Below are 19,355 nucleotides of genomic sequence, written 5' to 3'. Positions count from 1 at the left end.
CTTTGCCTGAAATACGCACTTTGTGCGACGTAAACGGACTCCAGCCTCCGAAAAGCGTCGAAGGACAGCCTCCAGATTTTCCAAATGTTCCTGCTCCAACGTCCCTGTAATCAAAACGTCATCTAAGTAGACAGCAACACGTGGTAAACCTCTCAAAATGCCCTCCATAACACGTTGAAAAATTGCGCAGGCAGAGGATACTCCAAAGGGCAACGGTGTATATTCATACAGGCCCCGGTGTGTATTAATCGTTACATATGGTCGGGAGGCAGGGTCCAGCTCCAACTGCAGGTAGGCGTGACTCATATCTAATTTTGTGAACGAGAGTCCACCTGCAAGCTTCGCGTAGAGATCCTCTATGCGAGGCATTGGATATCGGTCGAGTCGGGAAGCCGTATTCACTGTAAGTTTATAGTCGCCACACAAGCGAACTGTGGCATCTGGCTTCATTACTGGTACAATTGGTGCTGCCCAGTCAGCAAAACGGACGGGCCTGATAATACCCAAACTCTCCAAACGAGTGAGCTCCCCTTCTACCTTCTCGAGCAAGGCGTAAGGCACCGGGCGCGCCCGGAAATAGCACGGCGTGGCTCCTGGTTCGACTTGGATACGGGCTACGGCCCCTTTTATTTTCCCCAAACCAGGCTGGAATACATCTGGGTATCGTCCTAGCACCTCAGTCAACCCTTCAGAAACTGTTTGGAGGATGTGCTGCCATTGCAACCGCAAATGGCGCAACCAGTCCCAACCCAACAGGCTGGGCCCATGGCCGCGCACCACGATAAGTGGGAAACACCCCTCCTGGCGTCCATAAACAACAGGTGTCATTGTAGTTCCTGCAATGTCCAGTGGTTGCCCCGTGTAGGTGGCCAACCTGGCCTGTGAGTCGGTTAATGTAAGGGTCTGTATACCCTGCTTGATGCGGTCGAATGTCCTCTGGGCGATCACGGAGACCGCTGCGCCAGTGTCCAACTCCATCTCAAGCGGGTGGCCATTGACCCGTACTGTCACCTTAATGGGGGGGCCACACGGGGAGCTGCCACACAATGCAGCTGCAGGCAGTCGTCCTCCGTCTCCACGTCCTCAGGAGTAGTCGCCGCAGGTTCATCCACATGGAAGGTACGACCCTGGGCTGGTCCCAGTTACGGCCCCTGGGCTGGTCCCAGTTTCGGTCGGAACGACGGCACCTCTGGCGCCCCCAGGACCGCCGTCCGCGACGGGGTCGGCGCCTACAAGTCTGACACGGACATGGCTCCTCATCCATTGGTTCTGGAGAAGGCTCCCTTCGGGGAGGAATGTCTGACGGCCACTGGCGTCGGTCCGGATGTTGCCTCGCCCAAGGTACCGCAGGAGTGCGGGGAAACGTTTTCGGACGGAAGGGGTTGCGCCCCAAGGCATGCACTTCCATTCCCTGTAGCTCCTGCACTCCTCGTTCTGCGCTCTCTCGGGACAATACCATTTGAATGGCCTGTTGAAAAGTCAATGTTGGCTCAGCTAACAACTTTCTCTGGGTGGCCGCATTGTTAATACCGCAAACCAAACCGTCGCGTAACATTTCTGACAAGGTCTCACCATAGTCACAGTACTCCGCAATCCTGCGTAGCCTGGATAGAAAATCGGCAAGGGATTCTCCAGGGGTCCTCTCAGCGGTATTAAACCGGTAACGCTGGACTATCGTGGACGGGGTTGGGTTAAAATGTTGCCCCACTATATCCACAAGTTCATCAAACGTTTTGGTGTCCGGCGCAGCTGGGTACGTAAGGTTCCTAATCACCCCAAACGTATGCGGGCCGCAGGCGGTGAGCAATATGACCACTTGCGCTCGTTTTCGGTGATATTGTTTGCCCGGAAATAGTAACGCATCCGTTGTGTGTACTGGTTCCAGCTTTCCAGCACAGCATCAAAAACATCCAAACGTCCGTACAGAGGCATGGTATAATAGAAAACAACTTCCAACCTGTATCCAACAAAAATCCAGGGAGGTGGCTTCAGCAGTGTAGACAGCTATTCACTTTAACCTTCGTCGCCGTTATAACAGTTACCCAATCACTAACCAAAACGGAATGGATATCTGAAATTGTATTGAGGCCGATGTTTCACAGTACAAGCAAAATTGGCTCAGTAAAATAAAAACCTTCAAAAAGAAAATGCATTCAAATAAACTCCGTACAATGACATTTTAAAATCACATGTTGTCCATCTGCCAAGGGAGTTGCTGATCATCTCGCAGCCAATTTCAATGCAAACTGTTTGATAGTTGTCTTTGTTTAATTGCAAGTAGAAAACTGCTGCAGAAGCAAATTTAATTCATGCAAGAGATCAAAGACTGCTGGCTATTTAAGTAGTTTATTTATGGACAAATGCATTACACAATAATTGTGGGGAGAGATGGAAATGATCAGTTGCCCAATTGGGTCAATCAGTGCAATCAATGTTTTAGTGCAAAATTCCAATAGTAAGAAAACGCATAAAAATTCCAGCTAAAACAACTTCTCTCCAAATTATCATTTAATTTTATTTAAAAACATCAAATATAAATCTTGAAACATGAAATACACACTAGCATGCATTTTCCTACAAAAACACTTGCAACAGTGGAACTATTGCTAAAGAGCTATAAAAAGCATGATTTAATAAAAAACAGTGCACCGTTCAAGGCATATGCTTCAAAATTGCCCTCAACATGATAATGCGAGTTTCATAGTTGGTTATTGATATTTTCACATCTGTGGAAAAATGTTTAAAAAAATGTTAGTCATGATTGCACACTTACACTGTCTGCTACTTTGAGAACACTGTTAATGCAGCTACAACTTTGAACAAACCGGCAGCCAACTCATGACTTTTGGTGACATGGGAGGAAGTTAGCCTGTATTTTTTTTCTCCAGTTATCCAGTTGGAACGACTGGATTTCTGTATAAGACACTGGATTCACCGGCAGTCCTCCTGGCTTTGTCATGGCCAACCATTACCGGCAGCATTTTATTCCCAAAATAAATTTTTAAATACCAATCAATGGATTTCCGATTATGATAACCCAGCTAACTCCAGAAAGCCCGGAAGCACCAGAGTAATTAAATTTGGATTTTCCAGCTGCGCCCACCAACTAGCAGCGTTGACATGGAGCTACCCAATGCTGCTGCATTCCAAAAGTCATTGAATTACAACAAATTGTAAAACTGAAACAGGCCATTTATTTTCTGCATGAACTGCAGTTTTAATCCTAAATGCCTGCTCTGTGCTCATATTCGTTCAAAACGCTCCCCCCTTTTTTCAACCACTTATTTAACTCATTCTTCAATGTTAACATGATCTCAGTTTTAATCTGGTCGTGTATTCCATATCTTTTATTAAAAATGGATTTTACAGTTCAATGCTCCAATTCCTTGATTTCATCTGCAAAACTCCTCAATCACTAGAAATGGTTTGATTTGGCCTACTCTTGCTCATCCCTTTATAATCATTCTTTAATAATTGAAAAATATCTCTTAATTACCTGTCATCTCTGCCATTTTAACCAAAACAGCAACACTTTTCGGTGTTTTTTAAAATTAAGGAGCAATTTAGCGTAGCCAATCCACCTACCCTGCACATCTTTGGATTGTGGGGGTGAGACACGCAGACACAGGGAGAATGTGCAAACTCCACATGGACAGTCGATCCCGGGCCCTTGGCGCTGTGAGGCAGCAGTGCTAACCACTGTGCCATAGTGCTGCCCAATTTTCAGTGTTTTTTAATTCCATATTTCTTCATAGAAGACAACATCCTGAAGATATTGCCATAACATCCTTCCTATAGAGAGCACAGACTGTACACAATGTCTCAAGTATAGTCTTAGTAACGTTTTATACACTGTATATACTAGTGTAAAGGTGGACCTCATGTAAAAGTCTATCCCTTCATTTTTGGCCTACAACACCATATACCTCTTGTCAGGGATCAGCGCCCCAAAATTTTAGAACCATAATATTGGGCTGGATTCTCCGCCACACGCAGCGGAGTTCCTGACGTGACGGAGAATCCAGCACCGGGAAAGAAACGGGATTGGCGGTGTTCCAATCCCCCACTGGCGGCAGCATTGAGGTTCGTGCCCTACTTTGGGCACCAAAAATGGGCTGGGCACCATATTCTCCAGGCCTGTGTGAATCTCTGGTCCTCTGGGCTGGGATTCACATGGGCCGAGAAGTGGTGCAGGTATTTCCCAGCATGGCTCTGACTTGGTGAACTTTGGGGAAGAGAAAAGAGATTTAAAAAGATCCAAACAAGAGCATAGCCAGAGGCACAGCTCTCTGGTTCCTCAGAAATCAAACTGTCTGAGCTGTCACAGTTAAACTGGAGGCTGTCCTCATCCAGTCAACTGCACACAAAATTCACTTACAGTGGTTATTACAAGATCCATAGGGCCATCGGGTGATGCACCAAACATTTCAAGACCATCTTTTATCTGTTTTCTTAGTTCTTCATAATCTGGCTCCTCATCATATTCTAGTAACACCACTTGTTGTAAGTATTTCTTCAGTTCATCTACAAGTTAATAATATTGACATTTCAAATAAATAATGAGGGAGAGGGAATAGAACACTGCACACAAATATATCATCCTTTCAGAAACAAACTTCTAAATTTAAATAACCCCCAAGTAAGCTCGGCAAAAAGGTTTAGCCAACAACTTATTATATAGTGCCTTTTACATAATGAAATGTCATAATGTGCTTCACTATGACACTGAGCCATAGAAGGAGAAACTAAGGTCAGATGACCAAAGGCTTGTTCAAAGAGGTATGTTTTAAGGATTGTTTTAAATGAGGTAGAGAGGCAGTTTCATGAGATTGGGTTGAGGTAGGTCCCGTGGACAAGAGATGGCTTGAAACAAGGAAAGATGAGCGCACAGGTCAAGTCTATTGCTGGAGATAGAGCTAGCGGGAACTTCAGTGGAGGTTTGGCCCTGTCAGCTAGTGGAAGGGAAGCACAGGGCAGAGGGAACTCATATTTATTCCACACAGCAAAATAAAAACATATTGCACACTGGGCTAAATCGCTGGCTTTGAAAGCAGACCAAGGCAGGCCAGCAACACGGTTCGATTCCGGTAACAGCCTCCCCGAACAGGCGCCGGAATGTGGCGACTAGGGGCATTTCACAGTAACTTCATTTGAAGCCTACTTGTGACAATAAGCGATTTTCATTCATTTTTTTATTCAGTAGTGAACTAGATTTCCTACACAACTACATGGGTGAATGGACAGTATAGTACTCAGAGGTGTGATGGCACAGTGGTAGCGTCCCTGTGGGCTGTGGGCCAGAAGCCCCAGGTTCAGGTCCCACTCCAGGACGTGATGAACACAGAAGATGCATTCATCACATTGTCAACCAGGTTGATTATCAGCCTGTAAAACCTTCCAAAATGCATGATAGCAGGTGGTAAGAGTAAAAGGCTTTCTTGATCAACCATACTGCAGAAAGCAAGGACAAACCATCACAGCAGTTTGCAAAGTATAATCATGGAACAATCCAATGGAAGTCCATGCTTGTCAACATCCTCTCAGGGCATGATATCTGAAGGAGGAGGAAGGGTTGGTCGCACATTGGACAAAGAGCTCTTAACTTAGCTTTCATGGTAAAGACACTTTTCATATTCAATCCAATAAATTCTCAAGGACATGGCTATTGTAGGGCCAACCAGGCACTATATACACACACACACGTATTATTTTTACCACGGGACAAAGTAAATTCAGCTTTTTAAATGGTTAACTAACTAGAGAAGGAAATATTAGTGTTTCTGTTGTATACAGTGTTGTATGTAGATAAAGAACTTCCTAGACAGCTCAGGTGAGTTTATCAGTTGATCTCCGTACTCTGGGCTTACCTGTATGGTGACAATGGCCAGAAGCCAATTAAGTTAATATCCCGCAGAGAAACTTCCGATACCTGGGGATTCAGATCGCTAGGAGCTGGGGAACCTTGCACAGACTTAATCTGACACGGTTGGTAGAACAAATGGAGGAGGACTTCAAGAGGTGGGACATGCAGCCTCTATCGCTGGCGGGCAGGGTGCAAGCAATTAAGATGATGGTCCTCCCGAGGTTCTTATTTGTATTTCAATGTCTCCCTATACTAATCACTAAGACCTTTTTTAATAAAATAGACAGGAGCATCACGAGCTTCGTGTGGGCAGGGAAAGTTCCGAGAGTAAGGAGGGGGTTCCTTCAGCGTAGTAGGGACAGAGGAGGATTGGCACTACCGAACTTGGGCGATTACTATTGGGCCGCCAATGTGGCAATGATACGTAAATGGATGATGGAGGGTGAGGGAGCGGCGTGGGAAAGACTGGAGAGAAAGTCCTGTAAAGGGACGAGTTTAGAGGCGCTGGTGACGGCGCCGCTACCGATCTCACCTAAAAAGTTTACCACGAACCCGGTGGTGGCGGCAACATTGAATATCTGGGGACAGTGGAGGCGACAGAGAGGGGTGCGGGGAGCCCTGGTGGGGTCCCCAATCAGGAACAACCATAGGTTCGCCCCAGGAAGAATGGATGGAGGATTTCAGAGCTGGTTCCAGTTGGGAATTAGGAGGGTGGGAGATTTATTTATAGATGGGACTTTTGCGAGCTTGGGAGCATTGGAGGAAAAGTATAAGTTGCCCCGGGGAAATTTCTTGAGATATATGCAGGTGAGGGCATTTACTAGACAACAGGTGAGGGAATTTCCATTGCTCCCGACACAGGGGATACAGGACAGGGTGCTTTCAGGGGTGTGGGTCGGAGAGGGCAAGGTGTCAGAGATTTACCGAGAGATGAGGGAAGAGGGGGAGGAGTCGGTGGGCGAACTAAAAGGAAAGTGGGAAGAAGAACTAGGGGAGGAGATAGAGGAGGGTATGTGGGCTGATGCCCTAAGCAGGGTAAATTCCTCTTCCTCATGCGCCAGGCTTAGCCTGATTCAATTTAAGGTGCTACATAGAGCACACATAACGGGAGCAAGATTGAGCAGGTTCTTTGGAGTGGAGGACAAATGTGGGAGGTGTGGCGGGAGCCCGGCAAACCACGCACATATGTTTTGGGCATGCCCGGCACTGGAAGGGTATTGGAAGGGAGTGACGGGAGTGATTTCGCGGGTGGTGAAGGCCCGGGTCAAACCAGGCTGGGGGTTAGCTCTATTTGGAGTTGCGGAAGAGCCGGGAGTGCAGGAGGCGAAAGAGGCCGACGTTGTGGCCTTTGCGTCCCTAGTAGCCCGGCGCAGGATCCTACTCATGTGGAAGGAGGCGAAACCCCCCGGACTGGAGGCCTGGGTAAATGATATGGCGGGGTTCATTAAACTGGAGCAGATAAAGTTTGCCCTGAGAGGATCGGCTCAAGGGTTCACCAGGCGGTGGCAGCCATTTCTCGACTACCTAGGGGAACGTTAGAGGGAAGACAGATGACCAGCAGCAGCAACCCAGGGGGAGGGGGGGGGGGGGGGGGGGTTTAGTTTAGGTCAAAGATAAAGGGGTTTTGTTACTTGTGTATTGTTTAAAATTTCTGTATTGTTATTGTTGCGTTTGCTTTGTAAGAGGGGAAAAATTGTTGTTTGGGAAAAAATTTTCAATAAAACATTTAGGAAAAAAAAAAAAAAAAAAAAAAAAAGTTAATATCCCGCAGAACAGTCAAAACCCAACGCAAACACTGAGCCACTGGCACCATTGTGATTATATCCCACAAAAGAATAAACAACTTCAAGAAGATTGGGAGAAATCAAAACATAAACCCACTGTTCAGATCTTACCTGGGAATTTTCTTTTTCCAAAACAATACTTGAGAAGACTTGGTACGTCAGCCTTGTATCTAGCAAAACATTTTTTTGTTAAAGAAAACAAGTAAGTCAATTTTGGACAAAAATGACATTCATATTATAAATCTTAATGTCTACAAGCACAGCCTATTTGTCACACATATTTCTGTCACAAGCATGGAGAAGCAGAAGTGATTTCCAGTGTAGAGAAAACAATCTCCAGGAACATATGATACCAGAGAGCTAGTCGTATCTGCAAGTTTTTAAAATGATCTTTCCAGAGCAGAGGTTTTAATCTACAGCCTGAAATGCAATTAACCTTTGAATAAACTCGCGCTCATAGTTTATCGATTGTATTTTGTAGCCATCCCTACTCTTTAAGCAGCAATATAATAGATTGTTCTATGTAGTGTGGAATCGGTCTTCTCAAAAGACTTGCTGTGAGCATCACAAAAGATTTTGTTGGCTTTGACAAAATAATTAAAAGTATCATTAAAATGCAGCCCCCAATGAGAAACCCTTTCAAAAGTATAATCTATAAACTCCACATCTGCAGTATGGTACAGCCCTAGCTGATCCTTTTTAATAAAAAAGATAATATGGGAGAGGCCTATCTTCTTTTAAGCCAAGATGATTTCATGATCATTTATTTACCCCAAAGATAGGAAAAAAAGAGGCAAGCCAAAATATGAGATTACCTCACCCGCTCTTTCTCATGCCGATCCCTCGGTTTACCCACTGCTAACTCTCATGTATTTCTATCAGCATTCTTGCCCGTCACTATGTCTCTAACCTTATTACAGACGTTGCCAATCACTTATCACTCACTCGGTACTTTGTTTACTTCAGAGTTTTATGAGATTTGTTTTCTGCTCACCTTGCTTCCATCCTACAAACCATCTCTCTCTATGGCTTCTATTACTCAGACTGATGAGAAAAATCATAAGTTGTGCTCGCAGTTTGCCCTGCTCGGAATTTTTGTTTTTGAAAATTGCCCATAGTTAGTTTAAAAAAGGGTGCAGCAAAAGTTTTAAATTATCAATTGACTAAATTAAAATAAAAAGCACTTTTGATTCAGTTGGGAACAACAAATAAGGAACGAGCAAGTACCTGCTATTATGTTTGTGTACTTTAACTCCTCCGAATTGTTAGAACTTCAAATCAACTGCAAATTGTCATGAAATTTTGAAGTCTAATGCACATTTTGGCAGGGGGATTTTCAGGATTTAAAAAAAAAAAAAAAAATTCTGAAATGACTGACAGCAACACTGACAGTCATAGAGCAATCTACTGCACATCGAGTCCATGTTGGTTCCCTGTGCAGCATCCAGTTATACCCACTTCGAGCCCCGTAACCATGATTTTGTCTTTGTAAACGTGGTCAGTATTCTCCAATCAGCAAGAGGAATCCTGTCAGTTGGGAAACCCAATATTAGGAGCTGTAGCTGAATATTTGGAACTTATGAACTTTATTAGAACTAAAATTACATCCAGTTATTTGTGTCACCTCTTGCAGTTCCGTAACCTTCAAATCACCATAAGAAATAGGACTATAATTTTAAAAATATTCATTGAGATTTTACATTTTAACAAATAATGCAACAAAACTACTGGAATGGTACAGCACCGCATGAAAAAGTAAAGGCTCAGAATACATGAATCTGAAGGGAACAGAAGAACAGCAGTACAACTAGGTCAATACAATTAGACATAACTTGATACCTCTAAAAGCTCCACCAGAGAAGGGAGAAACAGGATAAAGCCATGTTCCCATGCGCCGATTGCTCGTGATTATGAGAGTTAAGGATATATTGTTCGCGCCATGTTCAGGCACGTACCAATATACATCTCCCTCAACTCCAGCAGCGCCAGAGGCGCCATGACACACCAGCACCTCCTTCCCCCCGATACCAGACCCATCTGTACCCCTGCAGATTCAATCACTGATTCATTATCCCCACCCATCAAAAGAAAAACAACTCATGAGAACCCCAGTTCTAAAGGAGTGTTACATATATACCACACAACACATCATAACCCCAGTCTCAGGCCCAATACAGAACCATTCAAGGACCAGCACCGATATATTCGGATTATGATCAGTGCTGTCAACGCCTCCCAGTAAAGGGATGGAGAACGACCAGGAGTAGATCATAGGATAACAAAGGGTCAGGACCCAACTATGAGTCCGTATTTCCTCTGATGCATGCCCGCACTTGCTAATGAAAAGAGAAAAAACCCCAACTCTCAATCATATAAGGTGTCCAGAACACGAGAAAGGCAGCAGGATATCAATTAAAGTAAATAACTCAGCTAACCCCATGGCCCCTGCATCCCAAGTCCAGGGGGAAACAGGGTACCAACCACAGCACTGGACCTGGCAAACCCAGCACACTCTGAAGCACAAGAATCATCCCCCAGGACCTCGGGCTGGTCTTGCACCTCCTCAATCACACCCAGGGCAGTGCACCTCCCCCAATGCTATTAAAAAAAAAATTTTTTACGCCAGGCCAAACCGGGAAGACCGATCACGGAAGAGAAGAAAAATTGTCAAAATACAGAATAATCAGGTGCGTTGTGGGGGGGGGGGGGGGGGGGGGGGGGGGGGGGGGAGGAGACACGACTTCCTCCTCCCTGGTACTATAAAGGGAAGCCCTTGTGGACAACCGAACCAAACTAGGATTTAGAACAGCACATTGGTCACACAGATAAAAAGAAAAGCCCCTTCTGGAAAATCGCCCAAACGGAAAAGCGAAAAAAAAAACACTTGGTCAAACAAAAAAAGCATCGCGGGGGGCGGGAGGGTGCAATCAAGTGCAGGACTCGGCTAAATCCCAAGCCCCTGTGCACAAGAGTCCTCTCAGGATGTCTCTAATCAGTGCCTTCGAGAAGGGACAGCCCAAGATTCGGTGGTGGGATTGGAGCGGAGAAGGAGGGGCAACAAGATGCTAACCACAGCACAGGACCTGGCCTAGTCTGGCACCCACTTGCAAACAAAAATCAGCCCCCTCAAAGAACCCCAGCACACCCCAAAACCTAAACCCCAGTTAGTCCCGTACCATCTCAGGAAGTGCTTACTGCTGACGCAGATGAAAAGAAGATAAAAAAAGCTAAGTTGGCCTGGAAACAACAAATTAATCAAGGATTAACTGAGCCCACCTCGGCATAGGCCACTATTAATTTCCAAAGAACATCAACCTCAAGGAACGGTTAGAAGGAAGCCAATACTCCCCAAGCCATCGACGCAGATAGGCACAGATCCTAAATTCATAGTAATAAGAGTTAAATAAAATCCCGATATGATTGGCTATAACTGGGGGAACTATCATCAATCAGTGAGGACTTACCTAACCCTAACACCCAACTCCACACCAAACACTCACACTTCACCATGCCGTGGCTCCACTCATCTTCACTATCAACAAGACGAGGGGAGTCCAAAATACACTCCACTCCCATAACCGGAACGATAACTGCACACAAAAAGGAGTAAAACTGTGCACAGATTACAGAATCGGCTTAATATGTTTTTTGCTAGAGCAGGATACCAGACGATTTTAGACACCAGACGATGCTCACACCTCACATGCCCTTCACAGGAGAAAAGGCAACAACAAATAATCAGTAACATAATTATAAGGGAGCAACATCCAGGATTAATGAAGAACCACAGGATAATGACACCATTTGTGTGTGTCTCTGGCCTTAACCAGGAAAAATGCTCTATCAGATGCACAGATTCTCTCCTGCATCTCCACCATTCTCCCAAGGGTACCTCGCAGTCCTTCAAGGTGAATTCCAAAGACCTGCAGCATGGGGATCACCATACAGAATAACACTCTCAGACGCTGTCATACACCTGATGCTCACTGCACCGCCGAGATACAGGCTTGCTCATCAGCAACAATGCCACTGAAAACTGGGCCCGACCCCAGCCAACCCCGACCACCTCACTCACATGTGGATTCTTTACAATTTCACTTGGCTCCCCATCACAAAACTCCAGTCAGGGTCATTCAGGGACATACAATCAAGCATATTGCCCAAGAAAAGACAATTATGAAATGTGCACAGGGATAAAATAAAGGATTAAAAGATGAGCAGAGTCAGAGCTCGGGAAAATGCAATCGCTCCCCCATTCACATCACCTAATGGCACTATAATTTAAATCCACTTAAAATGATTTCATTCTTGCTGTTCAGTTCCTCACATTTTACAAAGACATTCAGGTGACCAGTTGTTCCAGCCTGAGCAATATTTTGCCCATTAAATTGAGTTGTGGAATAATGGGCATAGACACTTCTCATAATCTGGAGACATCAATCTATTTTTGTAAAAAAAAAAAAATGGATTCACATCCCTGCTAAAATAGCAGAGGTATTTGAGATGACTATGCTAAACAATTGTATTTATTCCAATGTAGCTTAAGGCCTTTGTAACAAAATGTTGAGGGTTGGGGAAGAACCGGGATGGGGGTGGGAGCATAATACAATGGACAGAGCATCAAAATAATTACTCCACTCCCTTCGAATTAATTATTTTCAACTGTTAACTTTCTAACCTTACTAACCTTTATCCTCATCAAGTGCCACGTGCAATGCATCATTTCACTTAACAGGATAAACAAATTCAAGGGCAGTCTTTATTTATAACAAAAAAAAAAGGAAGACTCAATTTTTTCTCTTGAACAAGTCACATTACACATACAGTCATATATGCCGGCAACTTCAATTTAAAAATCACACGTTCCAAACATTTGAATACATTTGTCTTGCCTTTGAAAACTCTACTCCTAACCACTTAGATATTTCACTGGGCATACCATATTTGTAAATTATCCCAAATACCACAATTTCAAATATGTACTCTTAATCCTCGAGTACAATTGAAGACAACTTTTAAATTGTATTTGTGTAACATTTAGATTGTGTGCCTTATTACATAAACAAAATCACTTACTTCTGTTTTGATTCCATGACAGAATGAGGGGAGTCGACATTATCAGACCATGGCAGGGAACCACACAATGCCTTCAACATACAGTAACCCAGTGTTTCAAGATCACTACGTCTGGAAGGCCCTATAAGATATATGTGGATTTGTTTATTTTGTTTTGGGTCACTCGATGAGCCAGGATTAAAGACAATACATAAAATAACTGAAACTGCAGTGTTTTATGCGATCAACTAAGGAGGACTCGATGGAGTAATAACCCCCAACTGTCAATTTTTAAAACACAATGATTTTAACCGTGGCAAACATTGCAGTGTCTGCTAGTCTGCATGCACAGAAAATACATCTTTCCATTTTTTATTTTTCTCCTCCCTTCGGCATTACACCAGACGTGGTGAGCCAATGAAGTGTAGCAAACTTCACGTGTACAGAATCCCTTTTGGTGCGGACAGTTGAACTTACATTTGCGCAGGTTCACGAACGATTAGTTAAATACATAAGCCTCCCAAGTATCACTTTCCACTATTACAGTCGATTTCCTTCATATTGTATGTAGATTTGTTTTCCCATTAACAGAGCATATTTGACCAAATATTGTATTAGTGATTTTAAAACTGATATATAATAATATTCACTGCAAGTCAGTAAAACAAATTCAAAATGGAACATTCTGGGAGTGATTCCAATTCAATCATGGTAGTCAAAAAAACTAACTTTGACCCTGAACCTCATCTGAAAACCCATATATCGACTTTCCAAAAGTGCACCTGGGGCAGTAATTAGGAACAAGAACACTGGATATAATCCGTACTTTAATGGTGCCATTAACATCGTAAAATATTGCAAGGCACTTCACAGGAGCATTATTAAACATAATTCGGTACCAAGCCAAGTAAGGGGATATTAGGCAAGATGACCAAAAGCTTGGTAGAAGAAAAACATTTTTTTAAGGAGCTTCTTAAAAGGAAGAAAGAGCTATAGAGTTCCTTAGGGCCCAATTATCTTTAGCTGCTTCATCAATGACCTTCCCTTCAATACAAGGTCAGAATTGGGGAGGTTCGTTGATGTGTTCAGCACCATTCACAACTCCACAGATATTGACACTATCTAGGGCAAAGCAACTAGTTGGATTGGCACCCCATTCACCAGCTTAAACATAACCCATCCACCACCAACACAGAATGGCAGCGGTGTACACTATCTACAAGAAGCACTGGAGCAACTCACCTAGCTCCTTCAACGACACCTTCCAAACCTGCAACCTCTACCACCTAGAACAAGGGCAACAGATGCATGGAACAATACCACTGATAGTTTCCCTCCAAGCCACACACTACCCTGACTTAGCACTATAGCGCCATTCCTTCAGTATCGCTAGGTCAAAATCCTGGAACTTCCATTGTAACAGCACTGTGGGTGTACCTACACAACATGCACTCCAGCAGTTCAAGAATGCAGCTCCTACTATCATCTTCTCAAGGGCAGTGAGGCAATAAATGCTGGTCTATCCAGTAACACCCACATCCCGTGAACAAATAAAGATGGTTGGAGAAGTTTACAGATTGAATTTCAGAACTTAGCGCCTTGGTCACTGATGGTGGACGAATTGCAATTGGACATGCTGCTGAAGGGACAAGAATTGGAAGAGCGAGATATCTCAAGAGAGCTGTAGGCTTGGATAAGTTTAGAGAGGGGAAGGCAGAGGTCATGGAGCAATTTGAAAACAAAGATGATAAACAACTCACTGGTTTTAAAGTTAATCAGGAGCTGATATTGGTTAGAAAGAACATCGATTAAATTTATTTATTTATTTATTTTTTAAAAAAGAGTATCCATTTCCTTTTCCCAATTAAGGGGCAATTTAGCGCGACCAATCCACATCCACAACCCAAAGATGTGTAGTGTGTGTGAAACCCACGCAGACACGGGGAGAATGGGCAAACTCCACACAGACAGTGGCCCAGGAGAAAGAACATGGATGATAGACAAATAGGATTTGGTGTGATTTTGAATGTAGGCAGTCAAATATTGGATGACCTCAAGTGTATGGAAGGTAGAAAATAGGAAGTCAGCCGAAATATGCTGAAATAGTAACATCAAGAGGTAACAAAGGCACAGCTGAGAGTTTCAGTAACAGATGAACTAAGGCAGTGATGGAAATGGTCGTCATAGAGATAACACAAAAAAGTGGTTGGTATCCCATATTGGGGTCAAATGCGGCATCCAAGTTGAACTTGGGAACTATCTGGTTCAGTCTCAGAGTGTGACCAGAGAGAAAAATACAGTTCTTGGTTAAGGAACAGAGTTTGTAGCGGGAAATTAAGACAATGGCTTTGGTCTTCTGGATATTTTGTTGGTGGGGATGTCTGCTCATCCAGCAATGGATGCCAGGCAAGCAGTGTAACAATTTAGAGACATCCCTGCTCCAGAACCAAATATTTTGTGACATTATTCGGCTGCAATATAGGAATGATCTATTGGTTTGTAATTTTAATTCAATATTATCCTTTCAAATATCCCATCTCCCGCTTCCCTGTTACCTGAATTTATCTGCTTATTTTGTTACTAAGTATTGCACCTTGCATGTTTTTAATTTGATCACTTAGTTTGGATATGAATTTTTCAGTGCAAGTTACATTGTAATTCAGCTCTGGGCTGCAAAGATGTTTCTTGAATAAAATAACATTATTATACACTGACTAAGATAACCAAGTGAGTCACTGTTGCACAGAGGTTCTTGAAAAATCAAGATTGAAGAGTCCTTTGCAGAAAAAATGTTGGGCAATACCACCAAGGCTGCAGTTTCATGCAATCTTCAATATTCTATTAGAGAAAGCGGATTGCAGTTAAAGTTACACGGTGCTTGAATAAGAAGCAATATAGAAATTAATATATGACACACACAAATGGCTCACAAGGTCTTACCAGTTCCTTTGTGTATGTCTACACTGATCAACTCCACAGTGCCCTCATGTGGGGTTTTGCTGCCTTCTCTGTATTCAACATGTTTCCCGTCAGGACAGTATCTGAATGCAGAGTAGTAACCTGCCAAGTACACCTGAAAAGAAAATTCACAATCATTTCTGCTATGATAGTTCCAGAAATCTAAAAGTTCCTTAGTCAAGTAACAAGACATTAAGGACAGATTTAAACTCAGATCACTGACCGGATGTTATACATGAAAACAAAATAGCTTCTCGTCACATTAGTGCAAATTGTTGCATTAGTAACACGTTACCAAATTGACAGGTAACAATTCGTTACGACTTTTCGGAAGCACTAGTTGCTATAAAATTTTAAAGTCAATTAAAATAATAAAAATGCTTAATCTTTAAAATGTTGTTGTTATGACACCTAGTGCGCCGTCAATTTCAGCCCCACTTGACATAGAGCCGCAACACAAGTGAAATTGGATGTTATTTAAAATGTCAGAGCTTCTTGGCCGAGCCCAACAAACTGCAGTCACCAGGTTTGTACATTTAAGCACAAGTAACCTTTCACTATGTACAGACATGATTAAACTAACAGAAAAGTGTTATTGACTATCTAATACTACCCCCACTCTCTACAAACACACAGACAGACAAACAACTGAGAGGAAAGGGTGGTTGAGAGGTAAAGAAATTAATAAAAATAAAGGGATAAAGAATCTTTGATGCACTGGGATAACTTCTAGTTAGTGCCTTTGAGGTTCAGCTTTCGTTTTGGTACATCTTCCTTCTAAGTTTGTAATGATCTACTGCAGACTCACGAAGGCAGCAGGCAAACAGCAGCAGAGGGAGAAAACATAGCTCCTCTTCCTTCAAGAGTCTAGAGGCTTCTGGCAAGGTTGCCACCTTTTCTGTAGATTCAGGATCATTTCAAGTTTACAGCAAGGATGTATAAGGCACTCACTGGCTTTAGAACAATAAAGTATTTTTTTCAGCAAGAGAGAGGGATTGTTCCTTCTCCTTCCAAGGTCTAATCACTTCTGCCAAGTTCTCTGAGACAGCATCACGTTGTCAAGCAGAACACTGTCCCTGGTCAACCCACAGGTCACTAGCCAGCCAATTAGACCGCCTTCCTCCAAAACTGTTCCTAAGATCCACTCGGCACCAATGAGTCCGTTTCTCCTCTCAAAATACAAAACCTAAGAAGACAATGTCCTGACAACCAAGCATGCTGCTTCATTTTCAGTCCTCTGCTTAAAGGCACAGTCCGATTATGCGTCCTTGAGCAAAAAATATAAAAGAAAAGAAAATGGGAACAAAGCAAATAAACAGGAAGGAGTCTATATTGTTAAAAAAGCGACTTGAAAAAACGTGTGTGGACTGTTCTGCTAATTGTCAGATTGTGATTTTCAGACAACCTTATTATAAGATAAGAAAGTATGTAAGATTGCTGTCATTTGTTTGTTTCCTTCCATTTTTCTCTCCACCCCTGAAGACCAGGACTTCTTTTTTTGCTGCTGCACAGATCCATAAATCACAATGTACTCTAGAATTCCATCAAGTGAGTGTTTATTTCAAGTCTTGTGTGGTTCACAAGGTCAAACTCAGCAAATTCTCAGCAAAGAGAGAAGGCAGGTAGGAAAGTAGAGTATAAAGGATTAGTTTTTACATACTGACTGTTATTTACTCAAGTCCAAAAAAGAATTAGTTGTATTACAGTCCAGAGGCTTGAAAGATTTTAGAGAGTTCAGCTCGTTTCCAAACTATTTATCTTTGACATCAATTGTAAATCTGAAGAATTTGATTGATTTCCCTTGGCCAGATCTTGGATCTTATTCTGGATATATTCATATTGTATTTGGCTTTTTTCCAGTGCTTGACTGCTACCCTTGCACCTTGCCACATCAACTATTGTCACTTTATCCTCTTTCTGGAAAAATCATGTCAGGTTTAGACAGAGCAATCTTCTATTATTATATGAAGTTCTGTACAGGAAGGTCATCCAATCTTTTATACTTTTATCAATGTCTTTTAAGTGGTTAGAGTTTTATTATACCTTTTGATGCTTACGTTTTTGACAGTGATTGGAATTTTGACTAGGATATATGCTGCTTTGCAGTTGTAGAGCTCTTGTGAATTGAGCTCTTTTCTTGCAGTTGAGATGTACCATTTTGGAAATACATTAGTTTAACCTTTTCCACGCAAGCATTTTTCATTTCTGAAATTCCACTTTTCGCCATTCTGCATCTTTATTATTAGTTCAACGCTTACTTTCTGAATCGAGTCTGGCCTTTCCCTTGGCTATTTTTCCCAGTTTGCAACCAAACCTTCTTGATTGTCACGATTTGTAATGCTCATACCAATTGATTGGAATGTTTCACGGTGTGAAGGATTGGGTTAATTCAGGCTTTTAAGTTTTATATTTTCACCATTACTTCCTCCAATCCCTCCTGTAAAGGAACCACGGTTTTATTATTGTGTCTTCAGAGCTGTTGAGAACTCAGGAGTTTCTTCACTTATCACAGTGGAATCTGGATTTCTAAGTGAGATAGTCCTCTGACCCAGTGTTAGATTGAAAAATAAAAATCAACTGAGATTTTGGTAGGAAATTTCTAGTTTAATTAGGGTACTTTGAGAGACCCGAGCAAAAACAACGTGTAATCGTCTTAGAATCGTGAAGCCTATTTTTTTTTTAGCATTTTGATCTTATGTATGGGCTTTGTTGCAAAACCGATTTCATATATTTTGGTAATTGAGTTTTTAAAGGCAAGATAGTGGGGGGGGAAAAAACCTGGGTTTGAGAAAGTGATAAATATCCTGGAGAAAAGGTAGTCCATTTTTACTTAAGAGTTCAAGGTTTGAAAACAATAAACAACAGGTAGTTCTCTCCTAGCTTTGTAATGGAGCCAGAGTCTGGTAAGATTGCAGTTTTTATCATTCGAAAACTATTTAATTTCCACGACTGGTAAACAAAGGAAGGTCTTAAAGTATCTATATACTCTCCCCATCAAAGGTAAAAGTCGCCATTGTCCCAGATGACCATCGGCAGATTTCCCCTTTGAGGGACAGCTGACTGGTGGGGATTTATCTGAGAATCACCACACCTCAGGTGAGGGGCAAGGTTGAGAAGACGGGTCTTAGGATGGCATGGTGGCGCAGTGGTTAGCACTACTGCCTCTCGGCACCAAGGACCCAGGCTCGATCCCGGCCCCAGGTCACTGTCTGTGTGGAGTTTACACAATCTCCCCATGCCTGCGTGGGTCTCACCGCCACAACCCAAAGATGTGCAGGGTAGGTGGATTGGCCAAGCTAAATTGCCCCTTAATTTAAAAAAAAAGGAGAGAAGGCAGGCCTTCCCTTCATGAATAACCTCATCTGATACGGGGACTGAACTTGCTCTGCAATACCAACCAGCTGTCCGGTCAACTGAGCTAAACAGAATTTGTGCCATCTCCTGGTGTTGTACAGTCAGTAGCATCACTGGACCATTATCCAAATAACAGCAATTATTAAGGAAGTTTTAACTTAGAAAATCATAGTGTGATCAGACAAAATCAACTTGATTTTACAAAAGAGAAATCTGTGCATGACAAATTTCTCAGAGCTTTTGAAGATGTAACTAATAGGTAAATAAAGGGGAACCAGTAGACATTGTGTACTTGGATTTCCAAAAGGCACTTGATATGGTGCCCTTCCAAAGGCTAATAC

The 19,355-nt window shown here is 42.8% G+C and overlaps 1 protein-coding gene across 3 annotated transcripts in view; it reads right to left on the bottom strand.

Annotated features, from left to right (window-relative positions):
- Positions 1-2,332: 2,332 nt before the first annotated feature.
- vrk3 (VRK serine/threonine kinase 3) overlaps positions 2,333-19,355 on the bottom strand; it is a 69,029-nt gene continuing 52,006 nt past the window's right edge. For all 3 annotated transcript variants that reach the window (XM_072518309.1, XM_072518308.1, XM_072518307.1), the window contains exons 10-14: positions 15,643-15,775; positions 12,724-12,844; positions 7,759-7,817; positions 4,379-4,524; positions 2,333-2,726 (exon numbers count right to left, since the gene is read on the bottom strand). In XM_072518309.1, coding sequence (XP_072374410.1) covers positions 2,721-2,726; positions 4,379-4,524; positions 7,759-7,817; positions 12,724-12,844; positions 15,643-15,775 — 465 coding nt within the window. In that variant the 3' untranslated portion in view covers positions 2,333-2,720. The remainder of the gene's footprint in view (positions 2,727-4,378; positions 4,525-7,758; positions 7,818-12,723; positions 12,845-15,642; positions 15,776-19,355) is intronic.

The sequence above is a fragment of the Scyliorhinus torazame genome, chromosome 10 (genome assembly GCF_047496885.1).
Source record: "Scyliorhinus torazame isolate Kashiwa2021f chromosome 10, sScyTor2.1, whole genome shotgun sequence".
Lineage (NCBI taxonomy): Eukaryota > Metazoa > Chordata > Chondrichthyes > Carcharhiniformes > Scyliorhinidae > Scyliorhinus > Scyliorhinus torazame.
Note: the sequence above shows the minus strand (reverse complement) of the source record. Positions and strands in the feature narration are given on the sequence as shown.